Here is a 13731-nt window from a genome sequence, read left to right on the forward strand (position 1 = left end):
ACCCAGAGGCCAGCCCAGGTGAGACTGACCCTTCAGAGGTGGGAGGCTGCAAAATCTGCCTCCTACTCCAGGTGGGAACCCCCCCCCCCCCGGCCAACCAGCACCCCCACTGGCCAGTGCAATGCTGGGTACAAGGCAAGAAGAGGAACACTTGGGGTAACTGGCAACTCCTTTGGCATTCTGCTTATTTTTTGTTTGTAATATCCACCCACAAACAAAGTAGAACTTATATGAATTCCAAATGGCATTTGCCAAGTTTTAGAGTGGGAAACTGATAGTTCCGTGTGACAGCAGAGCAGCAAGTCGGCTCGGGGGTATGGCTCTAACAAGCCAGTCTACGAAATGTCTCCCAGGCTTAGATTGGAGGTGGGAGGGGGCAGGGTTGCAGAGCAGGGACTGTGGTCTGCAGCTTCCACATGCTTTCAGAGCTCTGAGGGCTCTGCAGGTAACAGTAGTAGGCAGAGTTCCAGGGAAGGAAGAGTGATGGAAAGCATGGGTGGGAAACAGCTGGGCCTATGATCCCAAAAGCTGGAGCAGGGCTGTCTTCCTACCGGATTCTTACTTCTTGTTCCCTCAAGTCTGTCTGCTGTCTTCCTCATTCCTACTGTGTTCCTGGTATTCTAAAGTCAGTTGTGGCACTCCTCTTAGGCTAATGTATTCAAGATGGTTTCACATGAGCCTGGTCAGTCCCTCTGCATCATCTTTAGGAAAACATGGTGATGTGACAGCACCTTGTATCTCTACAGCGCCTATATTCTTGTGCATGTTCACCTTTGGTCTCCATGAAGTCAGTGTACATTTTATCAGGCGTTCTTGGTATGTGGGTCACCCAGCTGGCAAATCACTGGGCTTCCTGATAAAGCCCTTTTCCCTCCTCATGCCAGCCGTTCTGGAACACACTCCTTCTGCACTCTTTACTGCAGCTGTCTGACTAGAATGGGGTCTTTTCCCACAGGAGTAGGACTGCCAAGGGCAGATGTTTCTGAGGGACTTTTGTGTGTAGGAGCCAGTGTCCAAAGTCCACTTCCTGCAACTCAGTCTCACTCCCCAATAGAACTCAGATGCATCCACAGGAGAAAAGACTTATCTGAGTGACACTGAATTGTGGCAGCAATGGCACAGAGTGAGCGTCTAGGGGAAGGTTTCCCCATCATAACAAGTTAGGAGAGTCCAGTTCTGTAGGAGTGGTGCTGGCTCTGGCTTCCATAATATTACTGAGAGGTTGGCTTGCTATTTGTAGGCCACTTTTAACATTTTTTTCTATGTTGTTCTGTAATTTCATTACAAACTACTTACATATGTAATCTATCCCCTGCTCATAACGCCCTATCCTTTCTGAACTAAGGACTCCTTTTTTCACAGACATGAAAAGTTCTCTGTCTTCTTTGAGCATCAGTGCTCCCACTTCTCTCCTTGGTCAGATGCTAATGTTGTGCCTCAGTCCCCTCCACACACACATCTCATAATGTCTTTCATGTTTCCTATCTCTTTTTCTTTCTATGCGTCAGTTTAGGCAACTTTTTTAGTCATAACTCCCAATTCACTAATTCTTTCTTGTTATATCTAATAAGCTATATAATCTGCCCATTGAATTTTAATTTCAGTAATAATTTTAATTTCCACGTTACATTTTATATTTTTAAAAAATCTACATGATCTTTTTTGACAGCATCATGTTCCTTGCTCATGTTTTCAATTTTTTTTTATTACATTCTCTAATCATCCAAAGGCATGAAGTCCCTGGGGCTGAACCTCTCTCAGGATGGGTTGCTTCATCATGGTCTGTACTTCTGACTGGGGAGTTGTGTTCACCTGAATTCTGGGGCCCAGCAAGTTGCACGGATGGCCATCTGGGACTAGAGGGAGAACAAGGTATTTTCAATGGCATAAGGTAGCACACATACAAGTGACAGCCCTACAAGAGAGGGCAGGACAAGTTAAGTCTCTGAGAAGACTTCTCAAAGTCCCTCACCTCATCTAGACACTGGCTGAAAGAGATAAGTGCCTTAGCTGAGGAATGGTGTCTTCTGGCCTGAAGTGTCCACAGGTGTGGCCTCTCATTGGCCTGACTTTGTGAGGCCTTTGGCCTGTCCACGGCTGCCTCAGCACACTTGCAGCAGTAGCCAGGGCAGAGATGCATCCCAAATCTCACTATTCTCAGCCTCTGGGGACTTTAGATACTCACTTTTTATGTTTATCGCTCACCACTATAATTCCTAGGCTTTTCCAGCAGAGGGGTTTTCAAGGAGACATAGTCCACCATATTGCCAAAAAGGAAATATGTAACTTCTATGACCCACTATAAATCCTAAGTTGTTAATACCATCTTGACTCCATGGGAGAGCCTTTAGAAGTGCTATTGTAAAATCACAAAGTTCATCATAGCAATGTCAGTTAAAACTCAGGTAAGTCTGCAGTAGGTAAAGTGGTGGGGTACTGGGGAAGTTGCTGTCCTGACAGCCTCTTTGTGTCCCACTTGGCCTCAAGAACACACCTTCCACACCAAACGCGGCCCAACCTTGTTGTTCAGAATCATCAGACTAAGAAGCCTCGTTCATGGACAGTCCACACACTAAAGAGATTATCCAAATCAGGTAATAAGTAAAAAAAAAAAAAAAAAAAAAGTCAGGTAATGAGTTACAACAGGGTTGTCATGTTTACCAAAGCATTATACTCCAACTCTTCAAACGTAGCAAGATGGAAAAACCAAGGACCCAAGCAGAACACTGTCCCACTTAACCAGCATGGTAGGACATTGTCTAATATTTAGGCTGCAGTTGTGACTGGCTTCTCCTTCCAATTTCCTAATTTGTATCAACTTTTTTCTTTTTTTTAAAGAAATTACCACCATTCATCATTTTAAAAAGAGGGGCTCTGTAGGACTCAGCCGGTCCCTTCTTCTCTGGTCTTAATCTTCTCTCCCCAAGAAGGGAGCAACTGGGTCCACTCATGGAATTCAATGAAGGCTATCATGACCAGGAAGCCAGAATATAAGAAAGTGATGTCAGCATAAAGGGCTCAGACAACAGCCTCCCAACCACTGCCTATCACTTTCACTACACTAAAGCATACTAAGAATTTAAAAAATAAATCATAATTCAAACCTGCAACCACACCTAAACCATGTCATCAATCCTGCTAGTCCCTGGGCGTGCCTGCACAGGTCTCTGACTGCAACTCTGGGAGCAGCATTGGTGGAGGGGCCACGTCCTGACTCCTCCCGAGAGCTTACTGGAGCACTCTCTGCAAACCCACCTCCCCAGCTTCATAGGTCAGAATCACAAACTTCTCACAGTTTAGAGATTTACAGATGAAAAAACTGAGCCACACAGGGAAGATAAGACATACACCCAGAGTCCCACAGTGTCTCACCAGGATACATCCTGCATAAGCTCTTGTGCCCTCCCCTCTATGGCCTTCCCTGGTAGACTATACTCCTCAGTGTCCTCAAAACCCAGGGAAATAAGTAGTCCTGCAACTCCGCGGGGAGGACTAAAAGCTGACTTTGCTTTGTGCCCTGTCCTGTAATCAGTTATGGTCCCGAGTAGGACTACATGAGGGGTTCTGGGAGTCCTCCCAGCAAATCACTGAAGCTGGAATGTCATGGGGCCCCAACTCACCTATGCTATGTTGATAGAATGGGCCTAGATAGGAGTGCACCTGTAAGGGGCCCTGAGGGAGGCTGATACCCTATAGAATCACACCTTTTCGGCAACTGAGGGAAATAGAGAATTTTAAGTACCAAGAATCTTCCTTTGCTAGTCCAAACTCCCCTTTATATAAGAAGCTAAAGTTTAGAGAGGAAAAATTATTGGATAATAGCTTGACCAGAGGAATTCTTTTTTGAAAATATTTTACATGGAAGTGCTTCTTTGTGAGTGACCAAGTGTGGTTCCTCAGATAAACCATACGCTCATTCTTGAACTCTGACCATCATAGGAGGGGCGGGTGCTGGGCTCCCTTCACCTTTGCCCTGTAGCCCTGTTGACTGCTCACCAACATCCACATCCCACATCTTTGCTGCGTAAAATAATTCATCTTTATTCCATGGTGGTGGCAGGTCAGGAATGGGCAAAACCTAAGTCTAGTCACATGGTGGGAGAAGAGAGCCATACAGCAATGGGCCGGGCTTGCCCTTCTGGACTCTGCTTTGAGATTCGAGGTGATCAGGTGCTCAGTGCAGACTGAGGCAGGGCTTCTTGCTGCATGTAGCTAAAGCATCCTATCCCAGTCCTTCTAGCTTTGGGAGCCTTGTCATTATGCATCAGCCAAGTCCTGAGAACTCCTAGGGTCACACTGTGGGTGGCTTATGCCCTTTACAGCCAGAGGTTTCACCATGATGCCACCTTGCTCTCCCTTTTGGCACAGTCCAGCACTCGGTGAGTGAGCAGAAACCCCTTCATCATCATGCAAAAGTCACCTCCAGAACACAGCAGGGAATAATGTTGGGTTTCAAGTTCTGTAGATGCCAGTGGCACCCACAGAGGATAATGTTTTCCTTTCACAAACAAGGGACATCCCCCAAGAAGTCACAACAGCCAGTACTTTCCCATCTTACAGAACCAGAGTGATCATGATTTCTGTAAATAAGTATGTGCCCTCGAACAATAAATGCTCACATTTTAGCACTGCTGAATAAATACCCTAGGTACCAGAGATAAGTCTTATTCACAAGGTAAAAGCAAAATAATAAAATCTTAATTTCTCCTCATTCCAAAGACACATTCAGGTGTTGAGAATAGGCAGCTGCCAGCTCTTGATGCTTCTGGCAGAGAAACTCTCAAGGGGGAGCCCATGTGGCCTCAGGGAACAAGCAGGGCCTACCTGTGGTTCCAGGTAGGAAGCAGCAGACTAGAGTTCAGACTAAGGGGTGGGAAACTGTAATGAAGCAAAAGGCTTATGAAGGAAGCCTGAAGAAAGTAGGTAATCATCTAAACCAACCTAAACAATATTTATTTATAGACTTTTTCAAGTTGTGAGAAAATTTAAACATATAAAAAGTAAATAGAATAGTATAATTTGAAGCAAGTAGCAAACATCATACACCTTCATCGTGAACACTGTAAGTGGTAAAATGCTTTACAACAAAACCAGCAGCGAGTCAGCAGCAGATGCTCGGGCAGGCGGAGCCTCCTCAGACAATCTGCCTAGGAAAGGCTGTCCTGCTGGAGTGGCCTGCTTGTTTTTCCTACACAGACAGCCAGACGTGCTCTGGCCCTAGGCTGGAAGGGCCAAGACACAGCATGTGCAGTCTGTGCCCAGCCCTAACAGACACCTGGCTCTGGGGCATGCTCTGGCCAGAGCTTCTGAAAGGACATGGAAGTAGTTCCTGACACAAGCTCATAATCACCTGGACATGAACTGTCCAGGGTACTATGTGGGCAGCTAAAATGACAAACCACATCAGGGTGAATTTGCTTTGATTGGGCTTAGATGTACAGAGTATTTCCAGCTTTCACCACAGACGGGTGTTGTTCTTGGCAAGCCGCCCCCAACCCTGACTAAGCGTTGCAGAGACTGGCCTCCTATGGGCTGGGTCACATGCAGCAGCTCCTGAGGGTCTATGAAACAGAAGAAGGTTCTTAGGCAGATCAGTGGTCTCTGGGGGAGGCTTAGCAGCCTCTGATCACTCAGGACACAGCCGAGGAATTCACTATTTGCCACTCAGAGCCCCAACTTCTGGAGCCTTATGCTCCCTCTGTCCACTTCATAGAGCATGCTGGACCATATCTTCCCAGCAGAGGGCGCTGAAGGAACACAGAGACCAGGATGCAGGGCAGCCTCACAACTGGTGCGCCTCCAGGTCTGTTGCTCCCTCAGATTGAAGGGAACAGCATCTATCTCAGTCACTCATCAGGGTTAATAATTCTCCCATGTGGCCTCTCCCTCCTGACAGCTGATGGCACACCCCTGCAGTGGGGGCAGTACCTGCCAGAGGTGTGTGCCTCTTAGAGAAATGGCGTCATCCATCTTACCCCATACTTCTGAGCAAGAAATGCTCCTACAGTTAGTACAGAGTTGATGCCCAGCTTAGGTTTCCTGCTGACCAGGAAGTGCAAGTAGGAAGAAGACGGGTAACAGGTTACTAATCACAGCGTGCAGGAACAGCAGGGCCAGGCAAAAGGCCTACCACTGGTGTATGTGATACACAAAGATCAGCTAGTTTAGAGGCTCCTAATACAAGAGATACCCAATACACCCATGAACCAGAATCATCTCACTGGAAAATCTAGTTACATCATATTAACAGAGCAGATATAAGAAAGTTATTAAAACTGGCCCCCAAAAGGAAAATAAACATAGAAAGGCAAGTACTATATTTTATATGTATTTAGATTTTTGTAACATAATCCTTGCTTGGAAGATTCTATTTCCTAAATGTTCTTCACTTTTTTCCTACCTCATAGTGATTTCCTCCCTCCCCTCACCTGAGGCCTGACACACAGATAGTAAACATGAGCACTCCCGGAGTGCCCCAAGAATCTTCTGGACACCCCACAGAACTAGCGTGGACACCTCCTGCTGAGAAGATGCTAACCATCAACAGACTAAGCTGTGAAGCCTACTGGAACACACAGACTCAAAAAGCCACTATGAAGATGAAATGGGCTCTTGAAACCTATATAATTTATTAGCCAATGTCACCCCACTAAATTCAATAAAAATTTTTTTAAGAAAGAGATAACATGGCCCTGCAAAGAAATCCTACCAACCAGACAGGGCAGCCAAGATTGTCCACCCCTAGGCATGCTCTACAGGAATGCCGATGCATCACCTCTACTCAGCCAGCACATTCTCTATGGAGGTGGGAACTCTTAACACTATCTCCTTGACTCTGAAAGCAAGGCTCCAGGGACTCACAGGACTGTCCCAGAGGTTTGAAGCCAACCTCTAGACCCCCAGCAACCAGGCAGCCAATAACCAACAGCAACAGCACGCCCTCCACAACTAGAACTAGTACAGGCATCAGAAACAGGAGAGGATATCCAGGCCTGGTCTGATCTCCTCTGGACCTAAAGGCTGAGTCACAGAATCCCTGTGAGCACCCCTCCATTCTGGTGGGAGTCCCACGTCCACATGTACTCACACCCTCCCTCTGCTCTACTGTTCCATGGAGCTTTGGCCCCACCCCTTGCACACCCACCCCTTCCAGTCCCCAATATGCCTGGCTCAGTGACAGGAACCATGGGATTGGTCCATACAACCTTCCTCATATCCCAGCCAGCAAAACCAAACCCATTTCACAGGCTTTTAACTAACCAAAGTCTCTGCCCAGCTGCCAGGAACCCACTCCCTTGAGGAACACCTGCACAGGAAGGTGTGAGTGAGGGACCTATGACCTGACCTAATGAATAAAAGCTGAGACACTATTTTTCCAGGCTGTTCCCTCTGCCATTTCTCCCAGTTTTCTTACATATTTATCTTGTTTCAGTACCTGACACATATTCCCACATGCATGAAGCCACCACCCATGCCCCATCTCTGCAGGGCTTCTGCTCCTTGTCCTATGGCTGCATTGTGGGAATGCCAGGGCCCACCTCACAGCTGTGGGTTCACCCAGACTCTTTAGCCTTCTACATGCTCTGTGCCCTTTTTCACCCTTGACCTGCGACTGGCCTACAAGTCTGCCAAGCAATCAGATGCCCAGCAGGCTGGGAAGGCCCCCAGGCACCAGGATCAACAGGAAGAGAGAGTGGCGTGGCAGGACAGAGGCCGGTTACTGCCTGGATGCAGCACATGTCCCAGTGAGCAGCTTGAGATGGGACCAACTTAAGAGTGCACACACCAAATATTATTAATCCCTTACATGCATACACTCAAAGACACAGAGACATGTATGCACACATGCACATACTTGTGTGTGGGTACATGCTCACACACACACACACACACACACACTCACACGCAGACACACGTACACATATGCTCACGCCCAGGGCTGACCTGTACTCGCTGGGTCCTGTTTTCAGTGGTCCCTTTGGCTTTTATTTCAAATAATTGGGCTTAATTTATGTGTTGTTGTAGCCCTGAGGGAAACCATGTTTATCCTCCAATGCTCTGGGCCACCCCCAGGTGTGCAGCAGGACTGGATTGGGTTTGGTGCCACTTCCCTGGTAGAGCCCAGTGTGAGCAAACCCCTGAGGATGGGGTCAAGGACACTTTCTGTGGAACAGAAGAAGCTGGCAGGTATAATGTGGGAAGGGTCCAAGTGAGAATAACTTGGAGGCAGTCAGGAGGAAGCAAGGGGACAGAAGACAGCAGGAGGGGCAGAGGTGGCGCCGGGCTCCTGGTACCTGTGTCTGAGTCCTTCTGCTCTCCATTGGCCCCCACAGTGAAGGGCAGCTTCCGTTTGGTTGCTCTCTCTCTCACCTCCTTCCCTCCATCACTGCGGTCCAGTTTTGGGGTCTTGGTTAGAGAAACTTTATCTTTATCCTAGAAAAGAAAGTGACACTTTTAGACATTATTCCCAAATTAGTCTCAAAATCCTCACATCTACTATGGTCTCATTTATGTGCCAGTTAAAGCAAATCTATTATTTGGGCACTTAACAGCCCCTCCTGCCCACCAGGATCAGGTGTGCACATACGGCTTCCTCCGTCTTCCTCTACAGGGCAGACAGCCATGCTCACCCATGAGGCCCCTCACAGACCAGAGCTGCTGCTGAGCCCTGTCCATGATCCCACATGACCTCACTTCTTGTCCTGAACCCAGAGGAGTCTTGAGAAATTGTGGCCAACAAATCCTTTCGTGAGTATGAAGAAAGCAAAGACACAGTTGCACCGAACCCATTTTCCCAGGGAAAAGATCCAATAATGAGGTTTAAAAGCCTTAAAAAGGTGTGTAGACAGATGGTGTCCTGATTTCCACCACAAACTCACCCTGTGGAATAAAGGGGCCCAGCCACCCCACCTGCTGAGCCTCCTACCGTCCAGGAGTGTGTCCATCTCTCAAGAGGCTGCACTCCTCCCTTCCCATGAATGGGCTGGGTTCTCCTCCTTCCCTGACATCCTCTGCATACTCCCACATGGCCTCACATGACCCCCAGTGCTCATGCTGTCTCTGGGTGCTACCACAGGCCTGTGACACAGTGAAGCTGTCTTCGGGACAGGTCCTGCAGAGCAAGCATCAGTCCCAGAGCAGAGCTCACATCTGTAAACCTGAATGCAGATGACCCACCCCAAAGCAAGAGGTAGCTGGAGAATGGGTGGGACACGTCCTTATCACCCCCTTCCTTGTTCTAGTCTCAGGGCTGGTCTCCCCTGCAGGGTAAGGACTAAGAAGCCCAAATTCCAGCTTTACCCTGACCAGCTGACCAATATTGGGCAAGTCTAGCACTATGTCTGCCTTGGTGTCATGATCTGTAGAATGGAAGACAGTGCCCACCTCAAAATGATAAATGGACCACATGAGGTGAGGTCGCATGTAGAAATGGCAGTGTGCAGTACCCTAGGGGAAGGTGAGGGTAGGGCAGCCCAATCCCAAAATGCAGTGTGTGTATATTGATGAAACAAGCACTTTGTGGCAACAGGAGCCCCTGCTCTGCTGGCTGCAACAGGTGGAAACCCTGGATCCAACCCCTCAGTGGAGAGCATCATCAGAGGTGGGACTCCCTGGAGGAGCTACCTTCCAGCACCAAGCATAACTGAATTCCCTCCTCCTGTGGCCCAGATGATCCTCCAGCTTGATCACTGAGCCACAGCATCCACCACCCTTAGCAGCTGAGACACACCCATCAAGTGACCAGGGAGATCTCTGCCAGCACATGCTACCAGCTCCAAGGGCATCTGGAGTACCAGGCAGAGCCTGAGCCATGCTGCAATGAAGGACGGACCCCTGGAAGATGGAGCTGCACAGATGCTAGACATGCTATCTCACCCCACAGGGCACCTGAGATGCCAGGATACAGCCACACCTGTCACTACCTGTACCTGCACCACAGAACTGGGAGAAGAACGGAAACCATTAGCAAAAACCCCTGCCCACCAAGAAAATTCCTGGCCCAGTTGGTGAATCTGATCTAAAGATATATAAAAAAGATCATACAAATAATAAAGTATTCAGGAATGTAAGAAATTTAAAAATCAATGTAATTTACCACCCAAAGAAAATCAAGGGAAGAGCCTGGTAGGGCGTGCTCAGTGGTTGAGCTTCGACCTAGGATACAGGAGATTGTGGTTCGATTCCTGGGGTCAGGGCACATGCCTGGGTTGTGGGCTTGATCCCCAGTTGGGGGCGTGCAGGAGGCAGCCAATCAATGACGACTCTCATCATTGCTGTTTCTATCTCTCCCCCTCTCTCTGAAATCAATAATGTTTAAAAAAAAAAAAGGAAAGAAGGTAAAGGAAGGAAAGCATATGATCATCTCAATAGCTGCAGAAAAGGCAGCTATTAATCCTGACACAAAGTCTCAGCACATGAGGAGAAGGGACACTCATCTACCTGACAAAGGGGAGCCAGGATCCTTCTGCTCAAGTTCAGAAGACTGGGTGTTGCCTATAATCACCTCATCTATTGAAAAGCAAAACATATATATATATTTTTAATATATCTTTATTGATTTCAGAGAGAGGGAGAGAGAGACAGAAACATCAATGATGCGAGCCATTGATCAGCTGCAGCCCGCAATCCAGGCATGTGCCCTGACCGGGAATCGAACCCCGATCTCCTGGATTCTAGGTCGATGCTCAACCACTGAGCCATGCCCGCCCGGGCAAACATTTTTTTTAAATGAGCAAAATATATAAATATGCACTTTGCAAAAGAAAATATCCATATAGCCAATTAACATTTGGAAAGGTGTTCTACATTAGGAAAATGCAAATTAAAACCACAAGGAAATCTAAATACTCCCACTAGAATGGCTAAAATAAAAAAGACTAACAGTATCAAATGCTGACAAGGATGGGCAGAAAAACTAGAACTTGAGGTGCTGCTGGTTGGACTGAAATGGTAAAACCGCTTTGAGAGTTTCTCATAAAGATAATGAAATGAGTGCATGTGTTCACAAACTGGCATAGTGATGTTCACAGCAGTTTCATTCACAATAGTAAAAAAATGAAACAACACAACTGCCCATTAAAAGGCAAATGGACACATTAATTCTAGTGGTCATAAACACAATATTCCACCACAATAAAAAAAGACACTGTTACAGGCAACAACTTGGATGACTCTCCATAAGCCCTCACAGAGAACAGCACTGATCCGTGAGCAATCACAGCATGACACCTCTGGGCCACAAAAATAAAATCCCCTCTGCAACCAGATGTGGCTCAATTCCTTTTTCTTCCCCTGAGGTGTAACAAAGTATGAATCTTTAAATGACTGATTATATACCTGAAAAATCTAAAGGAATATATAATTAAAGGACTCAAATTAGTATGCAAATTAAAGAAAATGCTAGATACTGGAATTTTTTTTTTTTTTTTAAATATATCTTTATTGATTTCAGAGAGAGGAAAGGAGAGGGAGAGACAGAGATAGAAACATCAATGATGAGAGAGTCATTGATCAAGCCTGCAACCCGGGCATGTGCCCTGACCGGAAATCGAACCCCAATCGCCTGGATCCTAGGTCGTTGCTCAACCGCTGAGCTACGCCCGGCCAGGCTGGAATTTATTTTTATTTCCTATAAACAATTAGGAAATGATATCAAAATATCACTTAATAAATATCAAAAGACATCAAACATACAGAAATAAATCTAACAAAATATGTTCAATCCCTCTATATGGACAATTACAAAACATTACTGGGAGAAAATAAAGACTTATAAAAATGGAGGGATGTGTTCATGGTAAGAAAACTCACATTGTTATAATATGGCAATTCTCCCAACACTGATCTTTACATTCAAAGCAATCCCGTCAAAATCCCAGCAGGCGTTTTGTGGAAATCAACCAGTTTATTCCAAATGTATATGGAAAAGCAAAGGGTCAAAAATAGTAAAGACAATTCTGAAAAACAACAAAGTTCAGCAAATTAAGGTACCAGAGATCAAGACTATAAAATTATGGTCATCACAACAGGTGGTCCTGGACCAAGGACCAAAGGTTCAGAACAAAGAACACAAGTTGGAACCCCACCTAGCTGGTGACAAAGGCTCTGCTGCAACCCAGTGGGAGGGGGAGGGAAGGTCTTTTCAGTAAGTGACAATGATCATGTGAACATCCGTAAAAAAGAAAATAAAACTTGACCCCTAATTTATACCACAAAACAAAAATTCATTCCAGATGAATCGCAGACTGAAAGCTTTTAGAAAATAGTACAGGAGAACATCTTCATGACTGGTAAACAACAGAAAAATACAAATAAAACAACAGGATACCACTAGACACCCACCAGCATAACTAAAATTAAACTGATACCAAGTGTTAGCAAGAATGTGAGTCAACCTGAACTCTCACAGCTTTCAGGACTAAAGAACAGACACAATAACTCTGACAAACTATTAAACTATATCTACCACTGTGTAAAAAACCTAACGTACATATGTCCATGTCATTACTCTGTTATATTCTAAACTAAAAAGACCCCCGAATGTTCACAGGAGAAAATGGATAAGTTGCTGAACATTCCTACAATGGAATACTACACAGCAACAAAGGAAGAGAACTGCTGCTAAGAAAAAGCCTGTAAATCAGATGTAACACTAAACAACTGTTCTCATGTAAATCCCAATAGTAAAAACTTGTCTACAGTGACAGATGTCAGAACAGAGGTCACTTTGGTCAGGAGTGCTACTGCAGACTGCACAAGAAGGCTCCCACGAGACTGACAATGCTGGTATATTTTGATCTAACTGGAAGTTATCCCAGGTTTAAAAAATGAAATGTAATATATGATGCGCATTGATATGTCACAAAAAAAGTTCCAAAAAAGTTTTAAAATCCCAGCTCCTCACTATACTACCTGTACAGGGAAAAGCAAACACCTGCACTGCACCTGGAGTGCGTTAGAGGCTTAGCCCTAAGCTGTACAGCAGGAATAGAGCTCTCTGGGAAGACCTGGGTTCAAAACCTTGCTGAAGAGCTAGGTTGGGGCAGAGTTGAGCTTTCCTCGCTAGTAAAATAGGAATCACAACAGGAACCAACTGTACATTATTACAACATGTTTTCACTTCCTAAATGCTAAAAGAATACCTGAAACATTAAATTCAACCTTACCAACCACTTCTGTGTCAGACTTTGATATGCCATTAAAACGGTCAGGGTAGTAACAGCTGTCATGGGACAGCCAGATGGTGACCTGGTTGGCCCTTGTCATCTCATATATCCTTCACAATCAACTTAAGGAGGGGGTTCCATGCACATCATGTACAAAGAAAGAAAGGCCGGTTTATAATTCCCTATCACACCATGCTTTCCACACAGAGGGGAATAGAAAGCAGTAGTACTGTATGAAGGATGGTCACGGTCCACTTGGCACATTCACCCTGGAACTACCTTTACTATGGTTAACTAACTCTTATCTATAAACGACCATCATCGAAAGAATCCAATAGGAATGAAAACTGTATTAGCCACTAAAAACAGCATAAATGTATCGATCCAATTGTTCTACTTCCATTTGTTGAAAAGATTACCTTTTCCCAACTGAGTTGCCTCAGCATCTTTGCCCAAAAGAATTGATCATACATGGGTGGGAGTCTATATGTTCCAGTCATTGATATGCCTGTCCTAGGCCAATACCACACTATCTTATTATTGTAAATCTCTAGCAGCAATTTTC

At 45.7% G+C, this 13731-nt stretch overlaps 1 protein-coding gene across 6 annotated transcripts in view; it reads right to left on the reverse strand.

The window, feature by feature from the left end:
- ANKRD11 (ankyrin repeat domain containing 11) overlaps positions 1-13731 on the reverse strand; it is a 202668-nt gene that overhangs the window by 25365 nt on the left and 163572 nt on the right. For all 6 annotated transcript variants that reach the window (XM_081118418.1, XM_081118417.1, XM_081118420.1 and 3 more), the window contains one exon: positions 8295-8433. In XM_081118418.1, the coding sequence (XP_080974544.1) occupies positions 8295-8433 (139 nt within the window). The remainder of the gene's footprint in view (positions 1-8294; positions 8434-13731) is intronic.

This window comes from Miniopterus schreibersii (assembly GCF_964146895.1).
Source record: "Miniopterus schreibersii genome assembly, chromosome: 18".
NCBI lineage: Eukaryota > Metazoa > Chordata > Mammalia > Chiroptera > Miniopteridae > Miniopterus > Miniopterus schreibersii.